The 24,328-nt window shown below is 37.2% G+C and overlaps 5 protein-coding genes and 2 long non-coding RNA genes across 7 annotated transcripts; 2 read left to right on the top strand and 5 right to left on the bottom strand.

Moving 5' to 3' along the window:
- Positions 1 to 625: 625 nt before the first annotated feature.
- LOC114732097 (uncharacterized) lies at positions 626 to 9,924 on the bottom strand. The gene is made up of 3 exons (XR_003738959.1): positions 9,681 to 9,924; positions 7,051 to 7,052; positions 626 to 636 (listed from the first exon to the last, which is right to left on the bottom strand). It is a non-coding gene; the product is annotated as an uncharacterized LOC114732097 (long non-coding RNA).
- LOC114732093 (FAD synthase) lies at positions 951 to 7,800 on the top strand. Its single transcript, XM_028919393.1, has 17 exons — positions 951 to 1,447; positions 1,531 to 1,654; positions 2,586 to 2,631; positions 2,711 to 2,868; positions 3,005 to 3,122; positions 3,278 to 3,360; positions 4,208 to 4,267; positions 4,582 to 4,827; positions 5,022 to 5,118; positions 5,294 to 5,344; positions 5,430 to 5,510; positions 5,639 to 5,710; positions 6,167 to 6,229; positions 6,433 to 6,585; positions 6,976 to 7,033; positions 7,114 to 7,166; positions 7,256 to 7,800. The coding sequence occupies exons 2-17, from the start codon at positions 1,554 to 1,556 to the stop codon at positions 7,331 to 7,333; spliced, it is 1,518 nt and encodes a 505-aa protein (XP_028775226.1). The 5' UTR covers positions 951 to 1,447; positions 1,531 to 1,553; the 3' UTR covers positions 7,334 to 7,800.
- LOC114732096 (thioredoxin-like 3-3) lies at positions 8,495 to 9,684 on the top strand. The gene is made up of 3 exons (XM_028919395.1): positions 8,495 to 9,028; positions 9,127 to 9,152; positions 9,450 to 9,684. Exons 1-3 carry the CDS (start codon positions 8,876 to 8,878, stop codon positions 9,667 to 9,669), a joined length of 399 nt encoding a protein of 132 aa, XP_028775228.1. The 5' UTR covers positions 8,495 to 8,875; the 3' UTR covers positions 9,670 to 9,684.
- A 44-nt stretch (positions 9,925 to 9,968) lies between the features above and the next one.
- On the bottom strand, positions 9,969 to 12,056 carry LOC114732095 (S-adenosylmethionine synthase 1-like). The gene is made up of 2 exons (XM_028919394.1): positions 12,007 to 12,056; positions 9,969 to 11,366 (listed from the first exon to the last, which is right to left on the bottom strand). The coding sequence occupies exon 2, from the start codon at positions 11,353 to 11,355 to the stop codon at positions 10,183 to 10,185; it is 1,173 nt and encodes a 390-aa protein (XP_028775227.1). The 5' UTR covers positions 11,356 to 11,366; positions 12,007 to 12,056; the 3' UTR covers positions 9,969 to 10,182.
- A 1,115-nt stretch (positions 12,057 to 13,171) lies between these two features.
- On the bottom strand, positions 13,172 to 14,790 carry LOC114732103 (uncharacterized). The gene is made up of 6 exons (XM_028919398.1): positions 14,434 to 14,790; positions 14,235 to 14,332; positions 14,051 to 14,122; positions 13,813 to 13,937; positions 13,494 to 13,566; positions 13,172 to 13,392 (listed from the first exon to the last, which is right to left on the bottom strand). The coding sequence occupies exons 1-6, from the start codon at positions 14,729 to 14,731 to the stop codon at positions 13,288 to 13,290; spliced, it is 771 nt and encodes a 256-aa protein (XP_028775231.1). The 5' UTR covers positions 14,732 to 14,790; the 3' UTR covers positions 13,172 to 13,287.
- Positions 14,791 to 15,560: 770 nt separating this feature from the next.
- Positions 15,561 to 17,987, bottom strand: LOC114732101 (uncharacterized). Its single transcript, XR_003738960.1, has 4 exons — positions 17,933 to 17,987; positions 17,559 to 17,610; positions 16,666 to 16,811; positions 15,561 to 16,054 (listed from the first exon to the last, which is right to left on the bottom strand). It is a non-coding gene; the product is annotated as an uncharacterized LOC114732101 (long non-coding RNA).
- Positions 17,988 to 18,369: 382 nt separating this feature from the next.
- On the bottom strand, positions 18,370 to 21,509 carry LOC114732092 (protein PTST homolog 3, chloroplastic). Its single transcript, XM_028919392.1, has 8 exons — positions 21,373 to 21,509; positions 21,171 to 21,290; positions 20,416 to 20,570; positions 19,623 to 20,162; positions 19,044 to 19,233; positions 18,756 to 18,816; positions 18,618 to 18,668; positions 18,370 to 18,516 (listed from the first exon to the last, which is right to left on the bottom strand). The coding sequence occupies exons 1-8, from the start codon at positions 21,507 to 21,509 to the stop codon at positions 18,370 to 18,372; spliced, it is 1,401 nt and encodes a 466-aa protein (XP_028775225.1).
- Positions 21,510 to 24,328: the final 2,819 nt, after the last annotated feature.

Here is a 24,328-nt window from a genome sequence, read left to right as displayed (position 1 = left end):
AAAAGGACAAAGTTGTCATGTATAATTTTGTCATCTCTACTTAAAAAAGAAAATCAGTAGAAAGGATCAAACTTCAGAATCCCTTTTGTCATACAGACCTCGTTTTCAACTCTAGAAATGCTGTAATGAACATTTTGTACTTTGATTTTTCTGTTGGTGCCTAATTTTATTAATTGTTGACCCTGGAAGATTGGGGTGAACTTGGAAATGTCATTTAGAATCCGTCAAACCACCGCGTGAGGTGCTTGTCCGTTTCTGTCAGATTCCACTTTCCACCAACTTTTTCTTTTTCTTGTGCATCTATTACGCTTGGAATTTGTATAAACAGTGCCATTTTTGGGTGAATGCAATAAGATTGCCTTCAACTTTTGACCTTCTTTTGTTTAATGCGCTAATTAGTGGAGAAGACTTGAGGCAGAAGAAAGGAACACACAAAATGACTGTCTGCTTCAAACTTCAAAGGCATGTTACCTGTTTCTTGAGGGCCCGACTTAATTTTCCGTCTTGTGTTTGGATCTCTGGGATATTCGATTTGCAAGCGTTGAATTTAAACGTGACCGGGATGGAGTTATAAAAATGCCGATTATAGTTCATGGTGCACACGCTAATTGTGGCGCCCTCGAGCGATTGCAACCACTTGGAAGTTTTTCCTTGCAAAGAAAACCTAGAAAGATTTATTATGAATCGCTGGTTTTATAATGGACTTGAAAATAGAAAATAGTCCGCAGCGGACAAAATATAATTTTAATGTCTCCCATTCATACGATTTCCTATGGAACGATTTCCTGTAGTATGACTCGAAATTTTCGAATCTGATATAAATACTCCTCTACGAGACTGGCTCGATGATTAGTCTGGTAATCTCATGCGCTCATGCCCTTCTCCTTCATTTTTTTTGCTTTTTTTTTTTTTTGTGATTTTGACTTAGTACGCTGGACCAAGGATTAATGATTTTAATCTCATTGAATCAATTCTCGAAACTAGGAAGTTTATTAAGTAGAAAACAAAAGGCATTTTGCAATTATTAATCGGAATAATGTGTGAATATGATTTTTTGGTCATTGAGACATCTTATTATATATGTCCCTCCTGATCCGATTCTTAAATTCCGGTCTCATCCTCCTTTGGCTGCGTGCACAGCACTGCCCAGACGATAAGGGGGAAAGGGACCATTTTCATTCAGTTTCTCTTTCCTGCAACCAATCCGTGCCATCCAATTTACACGACAAAGCTTCCATAGTATCTCTTCCTGATTCTTTTCATTTATGGAAAAAAAACTATATAGGGATTATTAAGCAGCCATTCCAGATATCCCAGTCCTTGTTGACCTTTGAGCTTCTTTGTTTCATTATAGTAATTCACTTAACTTGCTCAGAGCAGTAGGCCGCTTTCAAATTCTTCTGCAATCATTCGCTGCGAAAAGGGAATTTTTTCGGGGGAAAGCCAGGTTTGATTCATAGAAAATGCCACAAATCCGCAATCTTTGAGATCCTTGCCTGCTCTGATCACATGTTTAATTGTGCTGTTCAGTTTTCTGCTGTGTGCCACGGTCAATGGAGATCGATAAAGCAATTAGAGAGTGCGACGATCGAAGGCTTCAGACCAAGTACAACAACGCTACCTATATTATACAGAGAGCATTAGCTTTGTATTCGTAAGTTCTTCTTTACTTCCTTCTATCAGATTGCTATATTACATGTAATTTACAGGGTCGCTGTCTTACTCCTTTTTATGAGATGTGTTTAAATTTTACGTGCGATAAGTTAGATTTGTTAGTTTTCTGTTAATTTTGCTTAAAACATTTAATACTGTTGGCTTCAGCTCCGTAACTGTTTCAACCGGTCAAATGAATGGCACAAAATGTTTATTGATACTAGTTACCTCAGAGCCATTTGTTGCATTTCTGGCGAAAACGTTGATTCTTCCCTCTTGAAGTTAATCCTTTTGTTGGTAGCTTTGAACGTTACCTAAATCTTGCATTATCTCAGCCCTGCGTTGCTGGAATTGCATTGAAACAATGATTGAAAAATGTAAGAGAAGATGAGTTGCTTATGGAGCTCCACTTGGCTGATCTCACTGGAATACTAAATATTAAAGATAAATGAATGATTAAAATCAATTGCTATTATCCAGATATCTCATAGTGGTGGAGTGGTGGCCTGTTGAAGAGTAAAAATTGCCTCCTCTTCTTTTTTTGTGTGTGGATTTGTGCATTGCGTTTTAATTGGGGGGAAAAAAACACATCAGCTTCATTTGTCCTTGTTTTTAAAGGATCTATTAGAGATGACTAAAAACTCTTTGCTGCAAAGAGCATTATTTCTCATTGGGTGGTTGTAGAACGGAGGACTTTTTTGCTGCTTCAGTTGCTATTAAGTCATGCCATTGTCAGATTATAAGTGAAAATGGTGTGTTAAAATACATTTTAATTCATGAACATTGATGACTATCAATCTTCTTGCAACTTATTGTCCTTGTTTTATCCGAAAAAAGGAGCAAGAAACAAAATGATAATGATAACGGTATAGAAGACTGCATAAACTGCATTTGCTGATATTAGTGTGTACTAAATATATTTCTTCCCACAGTATCGAGGAGGTTGCTTTCAGCTTCAACGGCGGAAAAGACTCAACAGTAAGTATTCATATGTGTAGCACCTGTCCATGTCTCTGAACTCAATGATATGATAGTGACAGTGAACTTTGGTTTGTAGGTTTTGCTCCACCTGCTCAGGGCTGGTTATTTCTTGCATAAAAGGGGGCAAAATGGTGCCAATGGTGATCTAAGGGACTTTCCAATTCGAACAATATATTTTGAGAGTCCTTGTGCTTTCCCAGAAATCAACTCATTTACCTATGATACAGCTGCCACGTGAGTAGAGCTTCTTTTTCCTTTTCTGGTTTTGATTTTATTCTCTATTTAAACCATAGTTTACATTTATTGGGACAAGTTATTTATTCTTTTTCCAAGGCATGCAGTAAGTAACTAATGTTGGTTGCTTAATCAGGTATGGTCTGCAGCTTGACATCATTCGCTTAGATTTTAAGTCTGGTTTGGAGGCTTTGCTGAAGGATAAGCCAATTAAAGCTATTTTCCTTGGAGTTCGTATTGGTGATCCAACTGCGGTATAGTTTTTCTTTTCTTTTTTTATTCCTGAAATTTTATTTTTTTCCCCTTAACACAACGTATAAACTCTAGGATACTTTTTTCGAAATTCCCATGCTGTCATATGAAACTTGAAAATATTATGTTCTCTGAATGCATTTTCCCAACCTCGCAGGTTGGCCAAGAACAATTCTCCCCTAGTTCACCTGGTTGGCCAGCTTTTATGAGAGTGAACCCCATTTTAGATTGGTCATACAGGTTTTGCCTTCAGCTTTACATTGTTTTTTCATTACTAGACTGTTTTTTGATGGGATATAACTTATGTTTGTATTTGTTGCTGCTTTATTTCTTTTGAAATCTTATCTAGATTGATGAACTATATAATAAAAGCATAATCAAATCTCAAGAAATTTTATGTTCGTTGAATCATGTAAGCGGTTGCTAACATATCCCAGAACTCTAATTTGTTTAATAAACTCTACATGAACAAGCTCTGTTAACATATATGCTTTTGAGTAGTATGCATGTTGTTTCTAAATTAATAACACTAGTCTGCTAGAAGTTAAGATCAGTCTGGCAAAGGGTGCCACTAATAGGTAGGCCTCCCCATAACTACATATATCAAAACATTTTTTCACACATTTCTTTTAACTCTGTACTCTTCTTGTACTTGAAGATAATTAGGCAATACCAGTAATACGTAAAATCTGAGGGATATCTATTAGCTGGATGTTACTTGATATCTGGACTTTTGTCATTGTTTATCTGTTTTATTCCATAATCAGAATTTCAAAGGACTAAATTCCTATTGACCCTTCACTGTTAACTTGTTTTTCTTAAAGCCTTGCCAACTGTTGAGAGCTCACCTAAAGAAATAGGTCAACTATTTGGGGTGGTTATTAGGTTTTCCCTCTATAAAGTGTCGCTATATGTAAATATGCATTATCTGTTCTCTCCATTATTGTTTATTTTGTTTCTCTTAGGATGTGGGGATGTTATTTACTTTTAATTGAGGGAATTGTCATCATATCATTATTTTACAACTTTATTCTGTTCCAATTTGGTTTCGATTTGATGTTTTTACTTGTCTATATTTCTATGCCAGAGATGTCTGGGCCTTCCTCTTAAATTGCAAGGTGAAGTATTGCAGTCTTTATGATCAAGGGTAATACTCTATTGATTGCTGGACTTTATTGTTGGACTTAATATATTTGCATGCTTTTAATATCTCTAACCTTTCCTGAGATCTGTAACCAAGAGATATTTGATGAAGATTTCATAAAGGAGCTACATTTAGTTTTATCAAGACTTTGTCGAATAGTATCACTGAAAATTTTGCAGGCTATTTAGTCTGTGTTGCTCCCTCTTTGATGCAGTATGCAATAACTGTTATATTGTAGTTCATGGCTTCCTGTTAAGTTCTAGTTTGTTTAAGTTCATTTGAGGAATTTGTGTGTGAGATTTTCTATATTTGTGCAGTTATACTTCAATTGGGAGCATTTATGATACAGTTCCCAATGCATTATTATCCATTAGCAACTCCTCAAACAAATATAAGCCTGCGTACTTGCTTGCTGATGGAAGATTAGAGAGGGCAGGTAGGGTTAGAAAGATATCTTCTACTAGTGGAAATTATCCTACTGACAGCAATGGCTTGATCAGCTTGGATTTGCACAAAAGCAGTATGCTCACAGCATCAGTTATTGCTGTGGGAGATGAGATTCTGTAAGTACTTGTTGATTACATGATTATATCAGAAACTGTATCTTTAATGAACTCGTATACTTTATTTTATAATGTACCTCTGGGAGATTTCACTAATTTATTTTACTATCTATCATCTCATGAAGCCCACCTGATTCTTACGCTCCTTGTAATTTTTTTAATAAATTTTCTTTTTTCCCTGCTTCTTAGCTCAGGTTTGGCACTATCGAGGATCAGTTGGGACCCTCCCTGCTGAGGAAGTTGCATTCTATCGGTTGGTCTGTTTCAGAGCTTTCTGTTGTTCACAACAATGTGAGTTCATATATGTATCCTCCCTGTGTGTACTTAAGTGTTCTAATTTGCAGATATCTGCACTTGAATTTGTTGTTATGAACATGTTGAAACACACATTATATATGAACCCAGAAATAATCATTTTATCTCATCTGTTAATTTAATGCTCTGTGACATGCATCTTTTATACCAGATAGATTCTGTGGCTGAAGAAGTTGAGCGACGGAAATCTACTAATGATTTGGTAAATTAAAAAATTCTATGAAATTCTGCATATGGCTTTCCTGGTGAAATGATAGTTTAAGTTTAAACTGACCTGATTATTGTAGGTCTTTATATATGGAGGTGTAGGTCCACTGCATTCGGATGTCACATTAGCTGGAGTTGCAAAGGCCTTTAGTGTTCGTTTGGTGCGTTGTTTCATCTGATTGTTGCATTTTTCCATGAAGGCCACTGCATCATCGTCTGGATGTGTTGCCTGCTTCTGGTTAATAACAAGACTAACTTCATATCATTTGGTCATTTGATTGTGACGTAGGCTCCTGATGAAGAATTTGAAGAATATCTTGGGAATATTATTGGTTATCAATGTACCGGTGACCGAAATGAGGTAACTTGGTGTACGAGAAGTTACTTGTTAATCTTAACTTTTGTGTTTTAAATTTTAATATTTCAATGCATTTTTGAAAAGAGATCCTTTTGAAGTCATTCTTCTAAGAAACACTTGCATACCGGCATGCATCTCAGAAGGCGGACCCACTAATAGTTGCTTATGGGTGATTTATACAATAGTTTCTCCTTATGAATGCATGAATATCAAAATCTGAACTTTTGAGGCCCGACCTTTACCATCTCATGAAAGAGCTTGTCCCACTGGTCTCATCTGGTTACTACATTCTCTGTTTTGTATTTTTTAGGGTCAGTGAAAAGGATTAACCTCTGGCTTATCAGAAGAACTCTCTTCTCTATTCTCACATATGGCTCCAACTAGCATACTCAGATTTAGACCGACATTTCACATTACACTTCTTTGTGATGTTTGATCCATTAGTCTTGTACCTTTCAGATGGCTCAACTGCCTGAAGGCATCACAGAATTATTGCACCATGACAAGTTGCCTGTGCCCTTGGTACGTTCTGGAGAATTCATTTACCATAATTATGTTTCTTTACTTGTGACATTCGCCAGAAAGTTCAATTTCACATTGAGCAATGGCAGAAATTGGGTTAATTTACAATGATCAAGTGTCACATGTTACATGTTTGATTTCATATTATGTGATGGTGTACTTTTTGGTTTTAAATGTTTGATGTTGGATGTTTGTTTTTGTAGATCAAGTGTCAAAATGTGATAGTTCTTAATGCAACGAATGATTCGGAGCTGGAAAAGCAGTGGGATTGTTTGATTGAGTTGGCAAAATCTATTGACCTGTTACCATTGCTGGAACCATATGTATCAAAGCACGTTACAACAAATCTTTCGGATGTATGTGGTAACTTGATTTACTATGGCTGGACTTTCGGTCAACAGATATCCATTATAATGAAAGGAAACATGGAATATTCACATTTTAGAGTCACGTGTTATCTGTGTTGAAAAAATAAATTCTGATATCCGTTCAGAGGGAAGGGGATGTAGGGCCGGCATTTGATTTTTCACATGCGTGCAATAAAAATATATTTTCACGGCTCAAGATGATGCGTATAGCTGCTTTTAGTATCATACTATAGGAGCATAAGTTTGTAGATATGTAATTTATCCTGGCTAGCATGTGACTTCGACGTGCTATCTGTGCTTTGTGCATCTTCTCTCATTTTCTTCACATATGGCATCATCTTGTTTACAATTTTTCATCTGGGGAACTCCAAACTGCAGGTGGAAATTGCACAACCTCTATCGAAGCTTGGTCTTGAATTTCCAGATATTTTTATCGGTATGTATTTTGTGAACTACTTTCCTTTCCAGCTGTTTTTGGCATGATATTTATCCTTTTCTTTCCTCTGCAACATCAAGGCTGTTATCGCAAATCCAGAAATGGATCTCTGATAATAAGTTTCAAAGGAAAGGTACGATGTGACTCCCGTATTCTAACCTCTGCTTTACCAAGTCATATGTAAGTTCTTCCGGTAATACTAGTCAAATGATTTTATTACAGGACCAAGCACGCGTTGAGGCGGCCGTAAATGCATTATGCAAAAAGTTTCGTCCGGGTGCTTTCATGGAGACAGACTAGGTTGATATCCCACTGTCTTTGATGAACCAAATGATAATGATTTTGGGCGTTGGATCATTTCGTGATCATGTTGATCCAGATATAAATTATGCTTGCTTCGTTGAACGAAGGACTTGGAAGAAAATCAAGGCTGCTTGTCTTGGGAGAAGAGAAGGGAAAACCGGAACAAAAGATTACAGGAGCTTCAATTCTTTTTGCAACAGTGAATGTACTTCAGAGCATTATTTATTCCTCAGGGTACTCCAACCTAGTTAATGAATAAGATTAGCTAAATTAATAACTGCATTTACAGTTTCTTTTCCAGGAAAAAAATGAAAATCCAAGCTTTTAATTATTACGCCATTAGCTTTGGCTGCTGATTGGCATTTTATTTAATTTTTATTATAATCTACCTTATGTAACGCAGCAAGCTCGTTTAGTGTGAATGACATTCAACAACCTATGCTCTGCTTGAGATCTTCTGTTTAGCCTAATATCGGAAAACCGAAAACCTGCCTTCGGCGAAACTATGGAAGGTCACGGTAGACATTTGCTCTCTGAGTGGGCTGGCATTACTTATCTGAACTGAGCAGTGAGCAGTGGTAGAAATCTTCAAAAAACATTTTTTTTAATTATAATTTATGAAATACAACGTGAAAATACAAGTCTTGCTTATATGTGTGTGTATGTATGTACTCTTCCGGTTTTTAATATGAGACCTATTTAACTGATTTGATTAGATTAAGAAAGTTAGATAAGTTAGTTAATTATAAGAAATATGACATGTTTTTTCTAAAATACCATAATTATCTTTTTTAATATCTTCTTTTTATGTCCTACTTGGTTATAATTGAGAGAATATCAATAGGAGTAATTTAGAAAAAATTAATAAATATGATAAATAAGTCTTATATTTAGGACTAAGATTAATTTAATAATTAGGTCTTATATTAAGGACATATATCTATATGTAAGTGTGTGTGTGGATGCAGCTCCCAAAAAAGTCATTTGAAAACCAGATGCATGAGAAGGATTTCTGCATTTTACTTGCTCAAACGGATACCCGGCCCATCATATGTATTAATAAATATTTTGAGTTATTTTTATGGGCCGATGGGAAAGTGGATCTCATGCGAGGGAAGGATTATTTACCCGAGCCTATTGCGGCGTGGCAAAACGAAAGCTGATGATATCATGAATAGTGCATCCTTCAGTGAGGATCTAAGCAAATAAGCAATTAGTGAAACGGTGAGATTTTGCTTGAAGCTGGTACCCATTTCTTCCTTTCCTCTCGTTGTCTCGTGCGCCTCCCCGCTGCTGGTGCCCATTCTCAGAAGCCATTTTTGGCTTGGCACGAATCCAATCGTTGCCGGCAGTGGCTTTGGACTTTTCCGGCAACGTGGTGCTCCTGGCTTCTTGCTTCTCTCTTCGTGCTTCATTTTGTCGGCCCCTGTGCGTTCTCATCGTCTCGATCCTAATCTCGTGGCGGAAAGGGAGAAATCTTTCTCCAACCTTATCTTTCTCCTTATAGCTGCCTAAATCACTCTCTGTGTCGTCCAAACAATGGAAAAGGGAAGTGAAGACAGTAAGGAAGGTTTGACTGATAACGGTACTGCTTCGAATTGGGCCCTCGATCGCTGCGGCAACTTGCAAATCGCCTCCGCCGACCAACAGCTCCGTGACTTTCTTCTTCACATCAAATCCTCCAAAACTCCCGTAACCGTCGACTCCTTTTTCTTCCTTTCTCTCGTTTTATAGGAAAAGCCCTAGTTTTATGCGTGACATTGATTTCTCTGTTGCCAAATTCTGTGCAGGCTGTTATCAATTATGGTGCGTCTTGGTACGTCTCTGACAATTTCTTTATAAACGTGTTTGTTTCCTTAGCGTCTTCCCAGTTTGTGAATCTGTTTATTCTTCGTGCTTAAAAAATGAGCGTAAGGTGTTTGATGTTAGAACTCTTCAAACAACACAGTCTGCACCGCGGTGGTTTCATGGAATGTTGTCGGTCATGCTGAAAACAGGGTTACGTAATCTTTGGAAGTCACTATCGAGTCAGCTACAATTTCTTCGTGTTTTTCTTCGCATCATGGGATGCAGAAAACCACGATTACTGATACTCGTATTTATGCCCTTGTAGGTGTCGCGTGTGCAGTCAAATCCTCCCTGCTTTCTGTAAAATGAGCAAAAATTTCCCGAAGCTTTCTTTCTTATACGCAGATATTGATGAATGCCCAGAAACAACTCAAAACATTCGATACACCCCGACCTTCCAATTCTTCCGAGATGGTGAAAAGGTCGACGAGATGTATGGTGCTGGGGAAGAGAGGTTGCATGATCGCCTATGGTTGCACTCCTAGAAATGAAGAACGTCGTTTTTACAACATCTTTGCCTCTATTATTTAAACCGTGACTGGAAGAAGAAGCTATTTCTGGAGATTATTGTCACAAATCTTTCATCTTCTGTCAATATATGTAGCATTTGTTCGCAATTTCTTTCATTCTGCGTCATGTTAGTGGTGAATTGGAAAGTCATAAATGACATTACTAGAATTACTCAAAAGTTTGCGCAACAATCAATGGCTTAAATAAGAGAAATAATCTTTAGCCAAGCAAAAAAAGAGAGAGAAATAATCAGTACATTAAAAAAAACAAAAACTTTAAAGGGGTCAAAAACAGAAACCAACTAATTCTACAAGCTCCTATTGTGCGAAAGCCAGGTATTCGTCTCTGCTTCAATTTCTCATGAAAGCTGGGTAATCTATCTCCATGAGTGGATGCACGCAATGAAGCTCCTTTATTTCTTTTCCCCCAAAATCCAAAACCAAAAGATGGCTACAACCATGACCACCTGTAGAAATGCCATGGCTACTTTAAGCCTTGGGCTTAAGCAGCTTCACGGTCTCCCAAGTAAAATCAGGGTCATCTCGTCCAAAATGACCATAAGCAGCAGTTTTCTGGAACCGAAATTTTCCTCCTCTTTTGAGGTCAAGATTGATGGAAATCATTCCTGGCCTGAAGTCGAAATTCTCCTTAATCAGGGCAAGGATATCGCGGTCTGGAATCTTCCCAGTTTTGTAAGTGTCCACAAAAACAGACAGTGGTTCTGGCACTCCAATGGCATAAGAAACCTGCACTATGCAGCGCCGGGCAAGCCCTGAAGCCACCACACTCTTCGCCGCCTGCCTAACAATGTATGCACCACTCCGATCAACCTTGGTCGGATCCTTGCCGGAGAAGGCACCTCCACCATGAGCACCCCATCCACCATAAGTGTCAATGATAATCTTCCGGCCAGTAAGTCCTGCATCTCCGTGAGGGCCACCTATCACAAATCGACCAGAAGGATTGAGGTGGAAGATAGTCTTGTCATCGAGATATTCAGCCGGAATCACTGGTTTGATTACATGCTCTTTCAAATCTGCAGCAATCTTCTCATTCGAGACTGCTTCGTCATGTTGAGTTGAGATGAGCACCGTGTGCACACGGATAGGAACCATGGCTCCATTATCGTTCTTGTACTCAACAGTCACTTGGGTTTTACCATCCGGCCTCAACCATGGGCATGTTTTGTTCTTTCTGACCTCTGTGAGCTTAGCACCTAGTTTGGTTGCAAGAACATGAGTAAGGGGCATTAGCTCAGGTGTTTCATCAGTGGCGTAGCCAAACATGTGACCTTGGTCACCAGCTCCAATTTCCTCAGGTTTTTTGGTCAGATGACCATGAACTCCTTGAGCTATATCAGGGCTCTGCTGCTCGATGTTCACAAGAACTTTGCAGTTATCGGCGTCAAGGCCAACATCAGCAGATACAAACCCGATGCCTCTACAAGTGTCACGAACTATTTTCTCGTAGTCCACTTTAGCCGTGGTTGTAATCTCACCAAACACCATTACCATGTTAGTTTTTGTACAGGTCTCGCACGCAACTTTGCTCTCTGGGTCTTGCTCCAGGCAAGCATCTAGGATAGCATCTGAAACCTGATCGCAGATTTTGTCAGGGTGGCCTTCGTTTACTGATTCGGAGGTGAAAAGGAAGGTATCCATCTTTGAGTGTTCTGCTCCAAAAGACAAAAAGAAAGGGGACAGAACTTGTGTTAGTTGCCTGTAAATCTATGAGGAAAAATTTTTGCTAATTTGCATGTAAATACTTATAATTAATATAAAATAGAAATGGAACTTCAACAGTTTGTAATGATGAATTGTGGCTGTGCTACCCGTCACCACGGCTTCAAGGATCCATTCTCTAATGCTATTTTACTATCTAAAGACAACGTGAAATTGCGATATTCACAAACAACATAAGTAGATAATAATAGACAAGCTAGATCTATTTACTGCAAATCACTACTACCATAGGAAATCTAAGCGGCATGACGGACCTGTTAATAAAACAGATCTAAAATTGACAAAATGCAGAGCATGTTCAAATCGACATCGACAATCGTAACAAAGTCTCATGGAAAACTATCAAAATGCAGATAAAATAAGAACAGGAAGAAGAGAATATTTCAAAAGAATGCTAGACCTGGACGGTAATTGAATACAGAGACCTGGATTTTACAGACAAGAGATAACCGAGATCGAAATCCAAAATATTATGACATCAACGATGCATTAGCTCATTGCTTTTTGGTGATGATAGATTGAATTAAGAGGCTAGATTTGTGTTAAAGAGAGAAGGAGAGAGGGACGTACCGAGCGATTTTGATTGAGACAAAGGAGTGCGAAACGTGAGGAATTGGAACGAGAGGGAGGGGTGATAGTTTTGTGGGTAAATATATATACCTTAAGATTTGGAAGAGAGAGAAAATCGACGCATGACTCGCTCCCTCTCTGTTTTGTGGTTTGTGTTCTGCTGCATTTTTCTCAATTCCCAGTCACTTTCACATGATATCTCGTGTGGTCGATCCAACATGATGGCTACTAATTATAATTAAGTACATGCCCGTTTATATATCTTAAGAGCAGGACATTAATCCAAGCCCAATTAATGAAATTCTAATTAAATGAGATTTTGATGGCCAGATGGTATCTAAACTGCTCGTTGCATGGGTCAGTCCCTAATCTCTATCTTTCGCCCACTATTACTGTCCCAAATCATTGGCGTGCAAATGTGCGAGGCTAGCGGAACGCTAGCTCTGGAGATAATTGTAACTTTGGCAATATGGATACCGAAATTATAATTATTATACAGTAATGTTAATTGTCAAATGACCCTCAAGGCCAAAAAAAAAAAAAATCAAATGACCCGCTATTTTCTACATCATGCACGGTTGATAGTTAATAAACGCGACATGAAAAGGAACACGGGCGCATAAAAAACACAGGCAAGTGACAAATTTGTGTACCATTTGTAACTATGATTATGATGGTGCCATAATTGTTATTATCTTTGGACTCTATTTGTGGCTACCTGACTATTAATAAATATTACCTCCGATCCTTAATATAATTACTATTTAACTAATATGAATAGATGAAAAAAATTAATTTAGTTATTTATAACAATTATAAATTGATTTTCCTAATATATCATTTTAGTCATGATTATTTTTGGATGAAAATTCTCTTAATATGTATAATTAATAGAAATATTTTAAAAAATGAATTATAAATTTGTAAAATAAAATAGATTGAGATCTTATATTTGAAATTAAATCTCATTCCCAACTGGCTCTCATATTTCGAAGTGGAGGACGTAATAATAAACTCTCTACTACAAAATTGAGCCGCAAGTCGGGAAACTGCAATCGGAATCTACTTCAACCACTGATATATTGTCTTCAGTGTGCTCGAATTTCAACCCTGAGATGGGAAACCGCTTGGAGTGTGATTACTTATCATCAAATGTAGATCAGTTACTTAGAGGTCTCATTTCAGATTCAAGTTAGGAACCATGTCCAGGAGAGAATGTACACCATCTTGTAAAATGAAAAATCGATCAAAATAGCAGTGCGGGATCAATCCGCGTTAAGGTTAGTAACTGAGGCCCAATTGAAGTCCCAGAGCAGCATGGATAAGAAAGAGCGTCATGATACCACTACCCAAGATACCGTGAACATTCCTAAGTCCAGGATTCCCCTGCATGTTAGATGCACATGTTAGTTGCGCCCACGTTCTCGTCGTATGAGATAATTTGGTTCTTGGAAATGGTAACAGGAATACCAGAATATAGCAATTACCTCAAATAGTGCGGGCAATATGGTTTGTATTGTCAACAGAGCAAGGCCAATGACGCCTGTAACAGCGTGGGGACTACATAGAGAAAAATTTAGACAAAAAACAAAAAGCCCATATAAGATGGCGTGATGAGCACCCACTTTCAAAGATAAACTTCATGCACCCACGTAGGTGATTTCAGAAGAAGAAGAAGAAGGGGAAAACTACTGAATTGACCATTTTGAACAATCAATAACATCTCCGACCAAGGAAAGAAAAAAAAAAAAAAAGAACAATCAAATATCAAGCCTGACGAGTCAGAGAAAAATATTTGCTGGTTACCTCTCAAAAATAGGTTTATCTGACGTTAGTAGAGATGTTATTCCACCAGTAGCTCCCAGCGCAAAGAAGAAAAACATACCGCCTAAAAGTTTCGGGTGCAGGTCCTTGGCGCTAGCCTTCTCCTCCTGAAATTATTCAAGAAAATAAAAACTGAGTAATTCGAGATAATTGAGATTATATGGAAACAATTACGGTAATCAGAACTCAGAAGTGGTGAAACTGGCGTGAGATATCTTACCACATCATCAGAGTAACGTATACGGAAACCCAGATAAGTTCCATAGCCACCCATGGCAAAGAGCACAACTGCCTGCAAGTGAATTAGCGTAGAAAAGCTTGTTGTGAAATTTGGGGTAACCGTAAAGATGTGTAGGTTTCTATAATAATCAAAGAGTTTGGCAGAAAAAAGTATACAGAAATACCATGTTGCCAGGGTGACCCCAATGCACAAGCCAATCTGGGAGATTCCATGATTTGACAAGCTCAACAAAAGGGCCAAATACAGATCGCACAGCCCCAGCTGTTATCAACATTGGACTTATCATACCAAAGTAATACTCACACTGTAATCTCATGTTCGGATTAACTTAAATTTTACGGAATAATAGACAATCAAAATACCTCCAGGCAGAAGCGCAGCTGCGTACAATAATGGCAGGGGAGAGAAAGAGTAGAGGAGAGTTTCGCTGTTCTCCCTCAACTCCACTTCTTCGTCGATTTGAGAAATAGGTTCGGGAAATTCCTCCTTTACCACAAAATACTTGCTGCTGCGAACAGAAGGTATCCTCCTTGTTGCTGACGCAGGAGCGAATGCCAGGGGACAGTTGGATTGAGATGGCACCTTGAGAAATGAAGAAGACAACAGAGAGTGTGGGATTCTGGGATTAGCACAAGCAGCAGAAGCACTAACCATTGCCATGAGTGAACAAAGAATGCGGCAAACAGATGATGGGTGTAGGTGGTTCCCGAGCTCAGCTCAAGACTGTTAAGTGACTCTGGCGAAAGAGGGTGAAAAGGCTCGCGATAAAGAAAGACGAGGGGGAACGGTGAGGAAAGAGACACGCCAACAAGCCAAATGTAACTTTCCAGCTTCACGTGGTTTCAACACGCCCTTCAGTCCTCAGCGCAAAACAATCTCAATGGGCCTTGGGCCTTGTCTCATTCACCTGACTTTTTTGATTTTGGAAAATCTCTCTTAAATGCCAGACAACAATTTAAAATATAAAAAACTATATAAAAAAAATACTCTGAATTCTTTTATTTTTTTTAATTGTAGATAAGTCTGAATTATATTTATTATAATGATAATAAATTAATGACTCAATAATGAAACCTCCTAATATATTAACAGATCTACATTAAACTTACTTATAATTAAAAAACAAAGAACTTCAAACTATTTTCGTGATTTTTTAAAACTTTTTTATATTATCAATTGTTATGTGGAATATGAAAGCAATTGTTCCAACCTTATTCCATGGGTTACGAACCAGAGTTTCCTTGGGATGGACCATGGAATTTTGGCGGGCGGCCATCCTAAAATACATTATCTCTTTTATTCTTGCAATTACCCTTTCACCTACTATTTTTTCTTTTTAAAAAAATGTTTATTCGCAGAGAGGATACTGGGGCTCCATTCTTCACTTGTAGCCTGAATAATGTCCCCTTCCGTAATCGATTAAGGGTAAATTTCTTGCAAACTCGTTGATTTTTTCCTCAAGAGAATCGAATTTAGGCATGCATCAGAATGACGAGCAAGTATAATTTTTAATTTAGTGAGAAACCAAGGAAAATGTCACTCGAAATCATTCAAGAAACAATAATGATACTCCCCTCGCCCTAAATAAAAAGCCCATTACTTTTATTCTGATATATGGTGGTTGTCGCCAAAAAGAGAAGACTAATACCAAAAAAAGAATAAATAAATAGAGGGGGAGGGGACAAAGGGAACTACTATTTCCTTCCTATCTTCTAGCTACCTGTACAGTCTTACAAGATGTCATGATCTCCATATCTCATTAGCCTAAACTTGATGCACACAAACAGGATAGTGCCAGAACGCATCCACAACTAGATTACGCGGACTCTCGCACGCTTCCATGCTCGGCTGCACCTACTAGCCCGTCCAACGTGACTCGTTCATCAAATGGCATTAAGCACGGCAATCAACCATCACGCTCTATTCTAGCCTAAAACAATCCGCAACAACTATGTTAATCGGACCAAGTGTTTGCAACACGACCTGCGCGTAAATTGGATGATGGGGAAGTGAGTATATCAACCATTTCAAGTAACACCATATGAAGGATGGTATTATCTTGTGTACATAATTCTCTCAGTCCGGAAGCATAGACTATACGTAACATCAATAGTTATCCCCAACTGAGCTAAGATACCATTCTGGCACAAAATTGGGGGGGGGGGAGGTTCAGATCAAGATCATTACTTCTAGTCTAAAACTGTAGATAATGCAAGAGAGAAAAAGTGTAGCTCATGTGAAAGAGAAAACAGCTTCAATATCAGTTCCGATAATTTACTACAGATTTGGGATCTTCGATTGTCATTTGAAACCCACGGCTTAGTTCCTAGATTTTGATGCGAATAAAGAATAACCAATATTTAGATTGCATTTGAGAGCAATGATGGAGAGGGGTGTTTGCCTCCCAATGAATTTCACCCTTCGTAAAAATTGCATGAATTCCTTTGTAGAAGGTGCTAAAGCAAATTTTGACGACCAGCCCCCACCCCCAAAGTTTCATTTATTTAAAGTTCCACTCCCTCCAAAAAAAAAAAAGGTCTCTGGATCCACTAATGTCTGTTTGAGAGGAGTCAAGATGGCAATGATGACATTACCTTTTTTATCCCTCGAGCAGTTCTGAGACGAGCCAGATGTTATCTATCTATCTATCTACTCTTAGTATATTGTTGCATATATAACCTCTTGTAACTGACTCCCTTTGAGGATCTAATCTCCACTGGCCATCAACAATAAATTTTATCTGCGACAAACACTTGCAAAAGCTTTAAACCAGCCATAGAAAGAACGAAAGTAAGCCAACACTACAGGAAGATCCAAAGTAATGGATAGTGCGAATAATTACTGCTACTAATAGGGTTAACAAAGAAAGATGAGGTTTATTGTGAATGGAAACGACTCCAAAATCACTGTATTACGTAATGAAACAGAGAACAATCTGCAGGGAAAATCCTAACGGAAGGATGTAACCAAAAGGGACTAGTGACCTAGTGCATTCGAGAGCACCACTCTCCCCACAATCCACTCATCATTTTTCATGCCCCTCTCATACGACTAACCGTGACTTATGATCGTTTCCTCTCTAACTGCCTGCTGGCTAAAACCACAAATACCCCCGTCATGCAACTCACACACACGCCCTCATAAACTGGGCTACATTTGGGCTTTCTTTCTAACATACGTATACTTAGGCCCATGCTCAACAGATAACCTACAGATTATCTATATTTCCAAATAGGTCCCGAGTGTCTTGTGATCAAAATATGAAATTAGACATAGACATAATGCTTATCAATGCAAATATCACTCCAGGGGCAGAAAATCAACGAAGAAATTGGTGATGATAAAAATAAAGAGGAGAGTTTATTCTAGAAGAAATGTTTTTTGCTTGGTCCAATTAAAGGGAGATGTTCTCGAATCCGGACATCAAGAATCAAACCTCCTAAAAAATATATTGCAACAATACCATATAGGTAGGAGATACACGCACCTCATACACACCAGAATAAAGCCACAGCATTGTTGACCAAAGTCTAGATCTCCTGGACATATTAGAGTAGTCAGTAGATATCATCATTATATTTAAGACAGGTTAACTGGTTCAAATACTAGTCTAATGTTGTTATCTTGAAATATTTTATGATATATTAGGAGCAACCACATTTAGGCCAAGGAAAATTATCAACAAGCAATAATCTCAACTCTTTATAAAGAAATATGACAACTTGCGCAAATGGTTATCTAACCAAAAATGGGAACCAAGCAATGGAAAGATACGTATAATCAGACGGAGGTAAGTTGGTAATTAATCAAACATAAACCTTAGAATAAGACATGAATCCCCTATCATAAAATATTTAGAACCTTGATGCAGTGGAGTCCATGACACTTGTTGATGGTTGAGGATCCATTTTAATTCGGTGATGCCAACCATTGAAGCTGCCAGCTACCTCCACATTATCACCATCACCAAAGAATTCAATCCGAACCTGAGAGTATTAGGACAAAGTGCCATCAGCAGGTATATAAATCAAGTGTTTCATCTATAGACAATTACCCTAATTTTCATAGAGTTGCATATCAAAAGCCATCACATGAGATGTGAAGGTAACCACATGGCCAAGTTCCTGAAAGATTCCCTGACTGCATCAGTAAAATAAAAGTCCACAAGAAAGGCAGATGTTATACCTCCTTTAACCCAGAAAGGCTTTCTTCAGCAACATGTAACTCATCCTTTTCAGAGATAAGTTTTCTGGCTTTGTTGATTTCTTCCTCTGCCTTGGTTTGTAGGGAATACAAAGCTAGCTGAATGCAAGAACAATTTTGCATAAGGGGTTGGTTAACAAGCAGAGTATAAACTTATATATGGGGAGAAAAGAAGAGAAAAAATCCACCTTTTCCTTCTCAATCTGTTCCTTCAGCTGAGACAGTTCTAACTCCTTCTGATACTATGCACGAAACAGAATTTAAAATAAAATAAGTTTCACAACCACCCTAAATAAACATTGGAAAGATTTACAAAGCATAAAAGAAATTTAAAAATTACTACCAGCATGAATTTGAGATTATTTATCTCATTTTGATTATGCCTTTTAGTAGCCTGCGTCATGATAATATGCAAGAAACAAAAATTAAGATCATGAAAAAATGATCATGCAAATCTCTAAAAAGATGCATAATGAATGACCTCAGCATCAAAATCTTTGTCCACATGATTAGTTTGATCCTCGTCTTGACAATGGTCCTCCCTGTATATAGTTTTAATAATACCAAAGAAAAAGGTTAGTTCAAACGTAAATACCACTAATACACTGGAAAACTTCCAGAATTTCCGAACTGAATAAGTTGGTCAGCTGCGTTATCAAGGGATTAGTAATTTTGTCATGTTTTACTCTCTTGTTAGTGTTTGAGAGTTTTAACCAGTCCCTTTTTTTCATTTCATTAATTGAATAATCAAGTTCTATCAAATACTAACCAAACCAGGTGATTTGTTGTTGCAGATGGAACAACTTGCTTGGACGTTGATGAGCATCCATAAAATGCCGTAGAAGTGTTTTCTTTAGGTTCATGTTTAGAAAGCTTCGTCATCTCCACAGCAGAACCCGATTCAATATCCTCTTCATTGTCCTCCTGGTCATTTCCTTTTAATATGCCAAAGGCATGACCTGAAAACCCAAAAAGTTACATTTATAAGCATCTCCAAGGGCAAGCATTTGATGAAGAGCCAAAGACCACCTTAACTGGGGTATTACAAATACTATGACAAAAGCACAGGCCCTTGTTGCCACAAAACTGGATGTTATTTGAATCATGGGAATGTAGCCATGTATTTCCAGCAAAAAGTTTTAGCTGAGGCAACACAAATATTTCTCAATATATTTATGGCATTATGGTAACCTCAAGACTGCAAAATTAGCATATGTGACAGAAGGACAGTATAGCTCCTACTTTCTCCATTTTTTCCCCTCAATATGCTAAAATCAAACCATAGGATTCAATCAAAGATATAGTTTTAGGAATTCATCATGGTGATATAAAACTAATTTCGCTGTACCTTCAACTGCATCTAAATCTCCACTATGTATAAATTTTGCAACCTTCTCCTCTAAAGACAAATTGGATGGAGAGTTTATGTTTATGCAACTATTACTAGCAGAGTGAACTAAAGAATCAATTTCTATGCCTCCAGATATATCTGCCATATCAGTGCTTGAGGGTACATTTTCAGCAACATCATTATTGGTATCATCTGGATCTCCCAATTTATGCCAGTCCTGAGTGGCAAGATCTGAATCAGAAGCAGAAGTGCTGGACTGGCTTTCTGTTAAGCGAATTGTGGATGACAATGCATCTGCAGTCATTTCGCTCATCATATCATCAACATATCCCAAATCCCGGGACAACTTTTCCTCAATAGATGATCTTCCAGAAGCCTCTGCAGCTATTGGATTTTCGTTATTAAAGTTGGGATCAGGACCTTTTCTTGAACTACTGCAACCATCATCCGCAATAGATGCTTCAGTTGAGTGGCCAAATCCCTCGGCCAAATGGTTTACCTTATCAGCATGATGTTGGAGCTCACTTGGGTCAATTTCTGCCATAGATGAAACAGTTGAGGATTCTCTAGAATGCAAGTGTGGTCATTTGTATATGGAGCCAAGTCAGTATTTAAAATAGAAGAATTGTTCCCCAAAGAAACTTCAGTTGATGCTGCGATATCATCAGGCGTAGTGTCCTCTCTGAAATTCTGACCTATAAAATCATATTATACCAGGTCAACAGTAATGTTTTACATAAAAATATTTTTTTTAAAAAAAACATATAATAGAGAAGTAAGTTATTTTGACCTGTTAAAAGATCTTTGCAATCATCTGATCCTCCCAGATTTCCGTCCAAGTCTAGATCTGTGTGGAATACACCAATGTCTGAATTTAATGAGCTTGTCAGAAGCTCTCGAAGCAGTTTATATCCTCTCCGTCTGACAATGTTAGCTAGGTCATTCCTATAAAACGAAGGGTTGTGTTAGAAAAAGCAAAAATCCAAATAAAATTTCTATAATAACGTTTCTTCCAAACCAAGGTCATAATTCACTGTGGCAACAAGAAAACTCATGGCAATAAAATGAGAATAATTGTTATCAACTAGATGCTCTGTTTATATGCTTAAGTATCACTGATAGTTTAGTTTCTTTTCCTTTCAGATTAGATTCTGGCCATGACGATGCACCGTTTTGACTCAAACCATGCCCAACTCATTATTATTGATAGTTCAGTTTTAATTGAATAGAAAAATAGAAAACTGATCCCTCCGCAATCAAACCACTCAACAATTAACATTCACTTAATATTTCTACAAATAAGAAAGTTATTCGCATGATGTTCGTGCAGTTATATATCATTTTTCTTAACACTTTAAGCTCATTTTCAAACAAAATGCCATTTCACAATGCTACAATATTTTCTTCTTATTTATCCGTCAATCAAAGATACGTTCCACGCCCAAACACGTTGATACCACTGGATAAAGTTAAAAGTAAAAGCAACGACGAACAAGAATATAGCAAGTTCCATTAGAAGCGAGAGGGGGAAAAGACTAACAGAACCTTCCGTGTTGCAGAAGCTCCTTGGTTGACGGAACGTGATCCTCCGGAAGTCCAACTGCGGCGACGAATTCCCGGATTTCGTTGCACAGCTCCGCATCGCTTTTTAGCTTTCTACTTCTCCTGAATCGCGGACTCATCCAATTGAGAATCATAAAGTAAAAGATACACGGAAGTTCACTGATCCAATAAAATGAGATAAAACCTGGGCTTCTTAGTTGCGGAAGCGCTTATGTGGAGATGTCTGGGAAGAGATGGCTGCAGAAGCTGATGATGGTGCGTCAACGAGGGGTTATGAGAGGAAACAGAAACGCAGCTTGGAAAATAGCAGCTGGTCGCCATGAGGGAGCACTATTGAAAATTGTTGGCTGAGGAATTTCAAGAAACAACTTCGCTGCTTATTTTACTATTCTGGCGGGGGTCGGCTTGAACGTTGGAGCCGGGAAGAGAGCAGCGACTGCGAGGATGATAGTGTTTTCGCGGATTTTTCCCGTACTTCCAGTGTAAAAATACGAGTAACCCCTCATCCTTTGTTTCGTAAACAATCATTGTTCGGGGCTTTTGGTTCGCTCAGGATTGTGGGGAAAATAGCACAACATAGGAAAGTGACATTTGAAGACTACTAGGATATCACTGCTTTCGGTTGTTATTTAAGAATATATTTGACTTTTATTTTAATTTTAAATATAAAAAATCAATTTATTTATTTTTATATTTATCTATTTTTTTAGATAAGCTTTGTAATAACGGTAGTTCTAACCAATACACTCGATTAATAAAAATATTTTAAAAAATATAACACTTATTTATTATAAATAACTAACTCACTAATTGCCTTAATCTATTTAAATTACTCCCTCCTCTCCCGTTCCTTATTATAGAGACATTTGATGCTTATGGCATGTTCTCATATATAAGAGACACTTAAAAGTTGTCTCTAGTTTTTTGTATTGATTGTCCTATTTTACCCCTATTTATTTTGTCTCCTACTCATATTCTCTCCCTCCTCTCCCCCTCCCACTTCTCTTTTTTAATATTAAATTGTTCTCTCTTATACTCTCTCTCCTTATTAATGGGGTATTGTTGGAAAAAACATTATACTTTTTACACATTATTATCCTCAACTAATTTTAACTGTTTTTTTGATCAACGTAATTTGGTTATTTGTCTCTTATAATAAAGAACGAGAGAGTAATTAACTAGTTCTTATATTAGGGCTAAATATATAGTACTACTTTCAGGCCAAATATAAAGCTAGTTGACTAATTTTAGTAGATTAAGGAAATAAATCAAATTAATTATTTGTAACAAATAGGTGTTGTCTTTTCTAAAAATCCTTGCAATCAAGTTTATTAGCTAGAACTATTATGATTAAAATGACTACCTTAAGAAAAATGGATAAATATAAAAACAAAGTGGATTAAGGTCTTATATTTATGATCAAAATAAAATCAAATAATATCTTATTAAAGATCGGAGGTAGTAATATATAAGCCTCCCAAAACAAACTCCTGGGAAAATTTATTATTGTTATCAATAGTTGTAATTACTAATGATTATAATGAAACTGTCATCAAAGTTACCAACCTTTTAAACTCACATGCTCATTTTTGAAAGGTAGATGTGGCTACTAAACTAATAATTATTAAAGTTGTGAAATAATTAATGTACTCCACGCAACTAATAATGGTTAAAACTCAAAAGTTAAAATTTTAAAAAATAGTTATCCCAAATAATATTGTAGTTGTCATTAAATCATACTAGAAAAAAGTTATTATGATGAACTTGTCATTTTTTGGAAATACCTTTTAAAGGTAGTTTCATACAAATCGAGATAAAAATCTTTTATATATTTATTTTGTATATCATAAAATTATTTTTAAAATAATGATTGGTTTTCACCTAGTTGTTAAGAAAAGTAACTGTCGCTGCACATTCACCGCGCGCTCAATTTTTTTGCCCCCTGTTTTTTTTTTTCATTTTTCGTTTTTGGAGCTGGAGGCAGACCTCGTTCATGCTCAGTCTTAATTGTGCATACCGTCAGTCCATTGGGCTATACATGGGCCCGTTCTCTTGATGATAATTAAGCTATCAGCCCAGTTTAAGCAGCTAAGTCCGGGTCGGGGACTACAGGTGTCTGTTTTTCTGGGTGAGCCAAAAGGTTTTTTTGGTGTGCCATAGACCAACAATTCTTGGGTCCTTGCAGATTATTTTATTTGGCGTACGGATGAGTCGGATACCGTGTGAGTTTAAACGAGGATGGTAGGAAAATAGGATGAACAACTCTAACGGTTATCTAATTCATCTTGGTCGGTCACATCATACGGGATACCGGAAAGTGCGTCTCATTTCCGTTTGACTTATGAAGACTAAATTAGGTTGCCTAACAAACCTAACATTGAGTATAATAAACCAGTGAATGTTCGCCCAAGAAACGAAGCACCGTGAATATTCTAAAAAGTAAACGTAATTTTTTAAAAAAAGACAGTATAGTGCGAACTGGGAAGGAAACAGGAACAAAATGGAGCACGTTAAATGTATATTATGACAATATAAGGATGTATTGGACGGTCGACGGCACTGCAATTCAATTTTGAATGCGTGGCTGTAATGCTCAGACGACTCTATTCACGTCAAGAATTATTTATTTTGTTTTATGATTGTCTAGAATTAAACTATTAAAAGGATATTTAAGGAATATATAATTTCGGGAATTCGCAGGAGCACAACTGGAAGTGTAAGTTTATGTTTTATCGGTTATTAATTTTGCGATTAATATATGAACGCAGCTAATTAGTTTACTATACTTTGTAAGGATAAGTCGCACAATAATCATAGTGTATGCTGAATACCGCGTTTTATTTATAGTTTTACATTTAACGCAGAAGTCTAGATACCTTTCATGAAGAAGAAGAACTTAAATTTTCTACTAAATACTACTTCTGATCTTTAATATGAGCTAGTTACTATTTAGAAAAATTAAGAAAAGTAACAAAATTACATTCAGGTATTTATATTTATGTTTTTTCAAACTAATTACTCATCCGTTTCTTATTTAAGACCAATTTAATTAATCTGGTATATTAAGGAAGTTAGGTCAGTTAGTTAATTATAAGAAATGTGACACGTTTTTCTAAAATACCATAATCATTTTTTAATCC

The sequence above is a fragment of the Neltuma alba genome, unplaced genomic scaffold (genome assembly GCF_004799145.2).
Source record: "Neltuma alba isolate B1F8T4 unplaced genomic scaffold, ASM479914v2 tig00012872_pilon, whole genome shotgun sequence".
Classification (NCBI taxonomy): Eukaryota; Viridiplantae; Streptophyta; class Magnoliopsida; order Fabales; family Fabaceae; genus Neltuma; species Neltuma alba.
The sequence above is the reverse complement of the archived record's forward strand: the minus strand, read 5'-3'. Positions and strand labels throughout refer to the sequence as shown.

Excerpts from the sequence above, each read along its gene's own strand:
- LOC114732093 (XM_028919393.1), top strand. The coding sequence starts at position 1,554 with ATGGAGATCGATAAAGCAATTAGAGAGTGCGACGATCGAAGGCTTCAG. Across the intron at positions 5,119-5,293 it reads TTTCTGTTGTTCACAACAAT|ATAGATTCTGTGGCTGAAGA; the intron begins GTGAGTTCATAT and ends CTTTTATACCAG. Across the intron at positions 7,034-7,113 it reads ATTTCCAGATATTTTTATCG|GCTGTTATCGCAAATCCAGA; the intron begins GTATGTATTTTG and ends TGCAACATCAAG.
- LOC114732096 (XM_028919395.1), top strand. The coding sequence starts at position 8,876 with ATGGAAAAGGGAAGTGAAGACAGTAAGGAAGGTTTGACTGATAACGGT. Across the intron at positions 9,029-9,126 it reads TCAAATCCTCCAAAACTCCC|GCTGTTATCAATTATGGTGC; the intron begins GTAACCGTCGAC and ends AATTCTGTGCAG. Across the intron at positions 9,153-9,449 it reads ATCAATTATGGTGCGTCTTG|GTGTCGCGTGTGCAGTCAAA; the intron begins GTACGTCTCTGA and ends ATGCCCTTGTAG.
- LOC114732095 (XM_028919394.1), bottom strand. The coding sequence starts at position 11,355 with ATGGATACCTTCCTTTTCACCTCCGAATCAGTAAACGAAGGCCACCCT.
- LOC114732103 (XM_028919398.1), bottom strand. The coding sequence starts at position 14,731 with ATGGCAATGGTTAGTGCTTCTGCTGCTTGTGCTAATCCCAGAATCCCA. Across the intron at positions 13,938-14,050 it reads TACGTTACTCTGATGATGTG|GAGGAGAAGGCTAGCGCCAA; the intron begins GTAAGATATCTC and ends GAATAATTTCAG. Across the intron at positions 13,393-13,493 it reads TATTGCCCGCACTATTTGAG|GGGAATCCTGGACTTAGGAA; the intron begins GTAATTGCTATA and ends TCTAACATGCAG.
- LOC114732092 (XM_028919392.1), bottom strand. The coding sequence starts at position 21,509 with ATGGCGACCAGCTGCTATTTTCCAAGCTGCGTTTCTGTTTCCTCTCAT. Across the intron at positions 18,817-19,043 it reads ACAACAAATCACCTGGTTTG|GGAGGACCATTGTCAAGACG; the intron begins GTTAGTATTTGA and ends AACTATATACAG. Across the intron at positions 18,517-18,617 it reads ATAATCTCAAATTCATGCTG|TATCAGAAGGAGTTAGAACT; the intron begins GTAGTAATTTTT and ends TTTCGTGCATAG.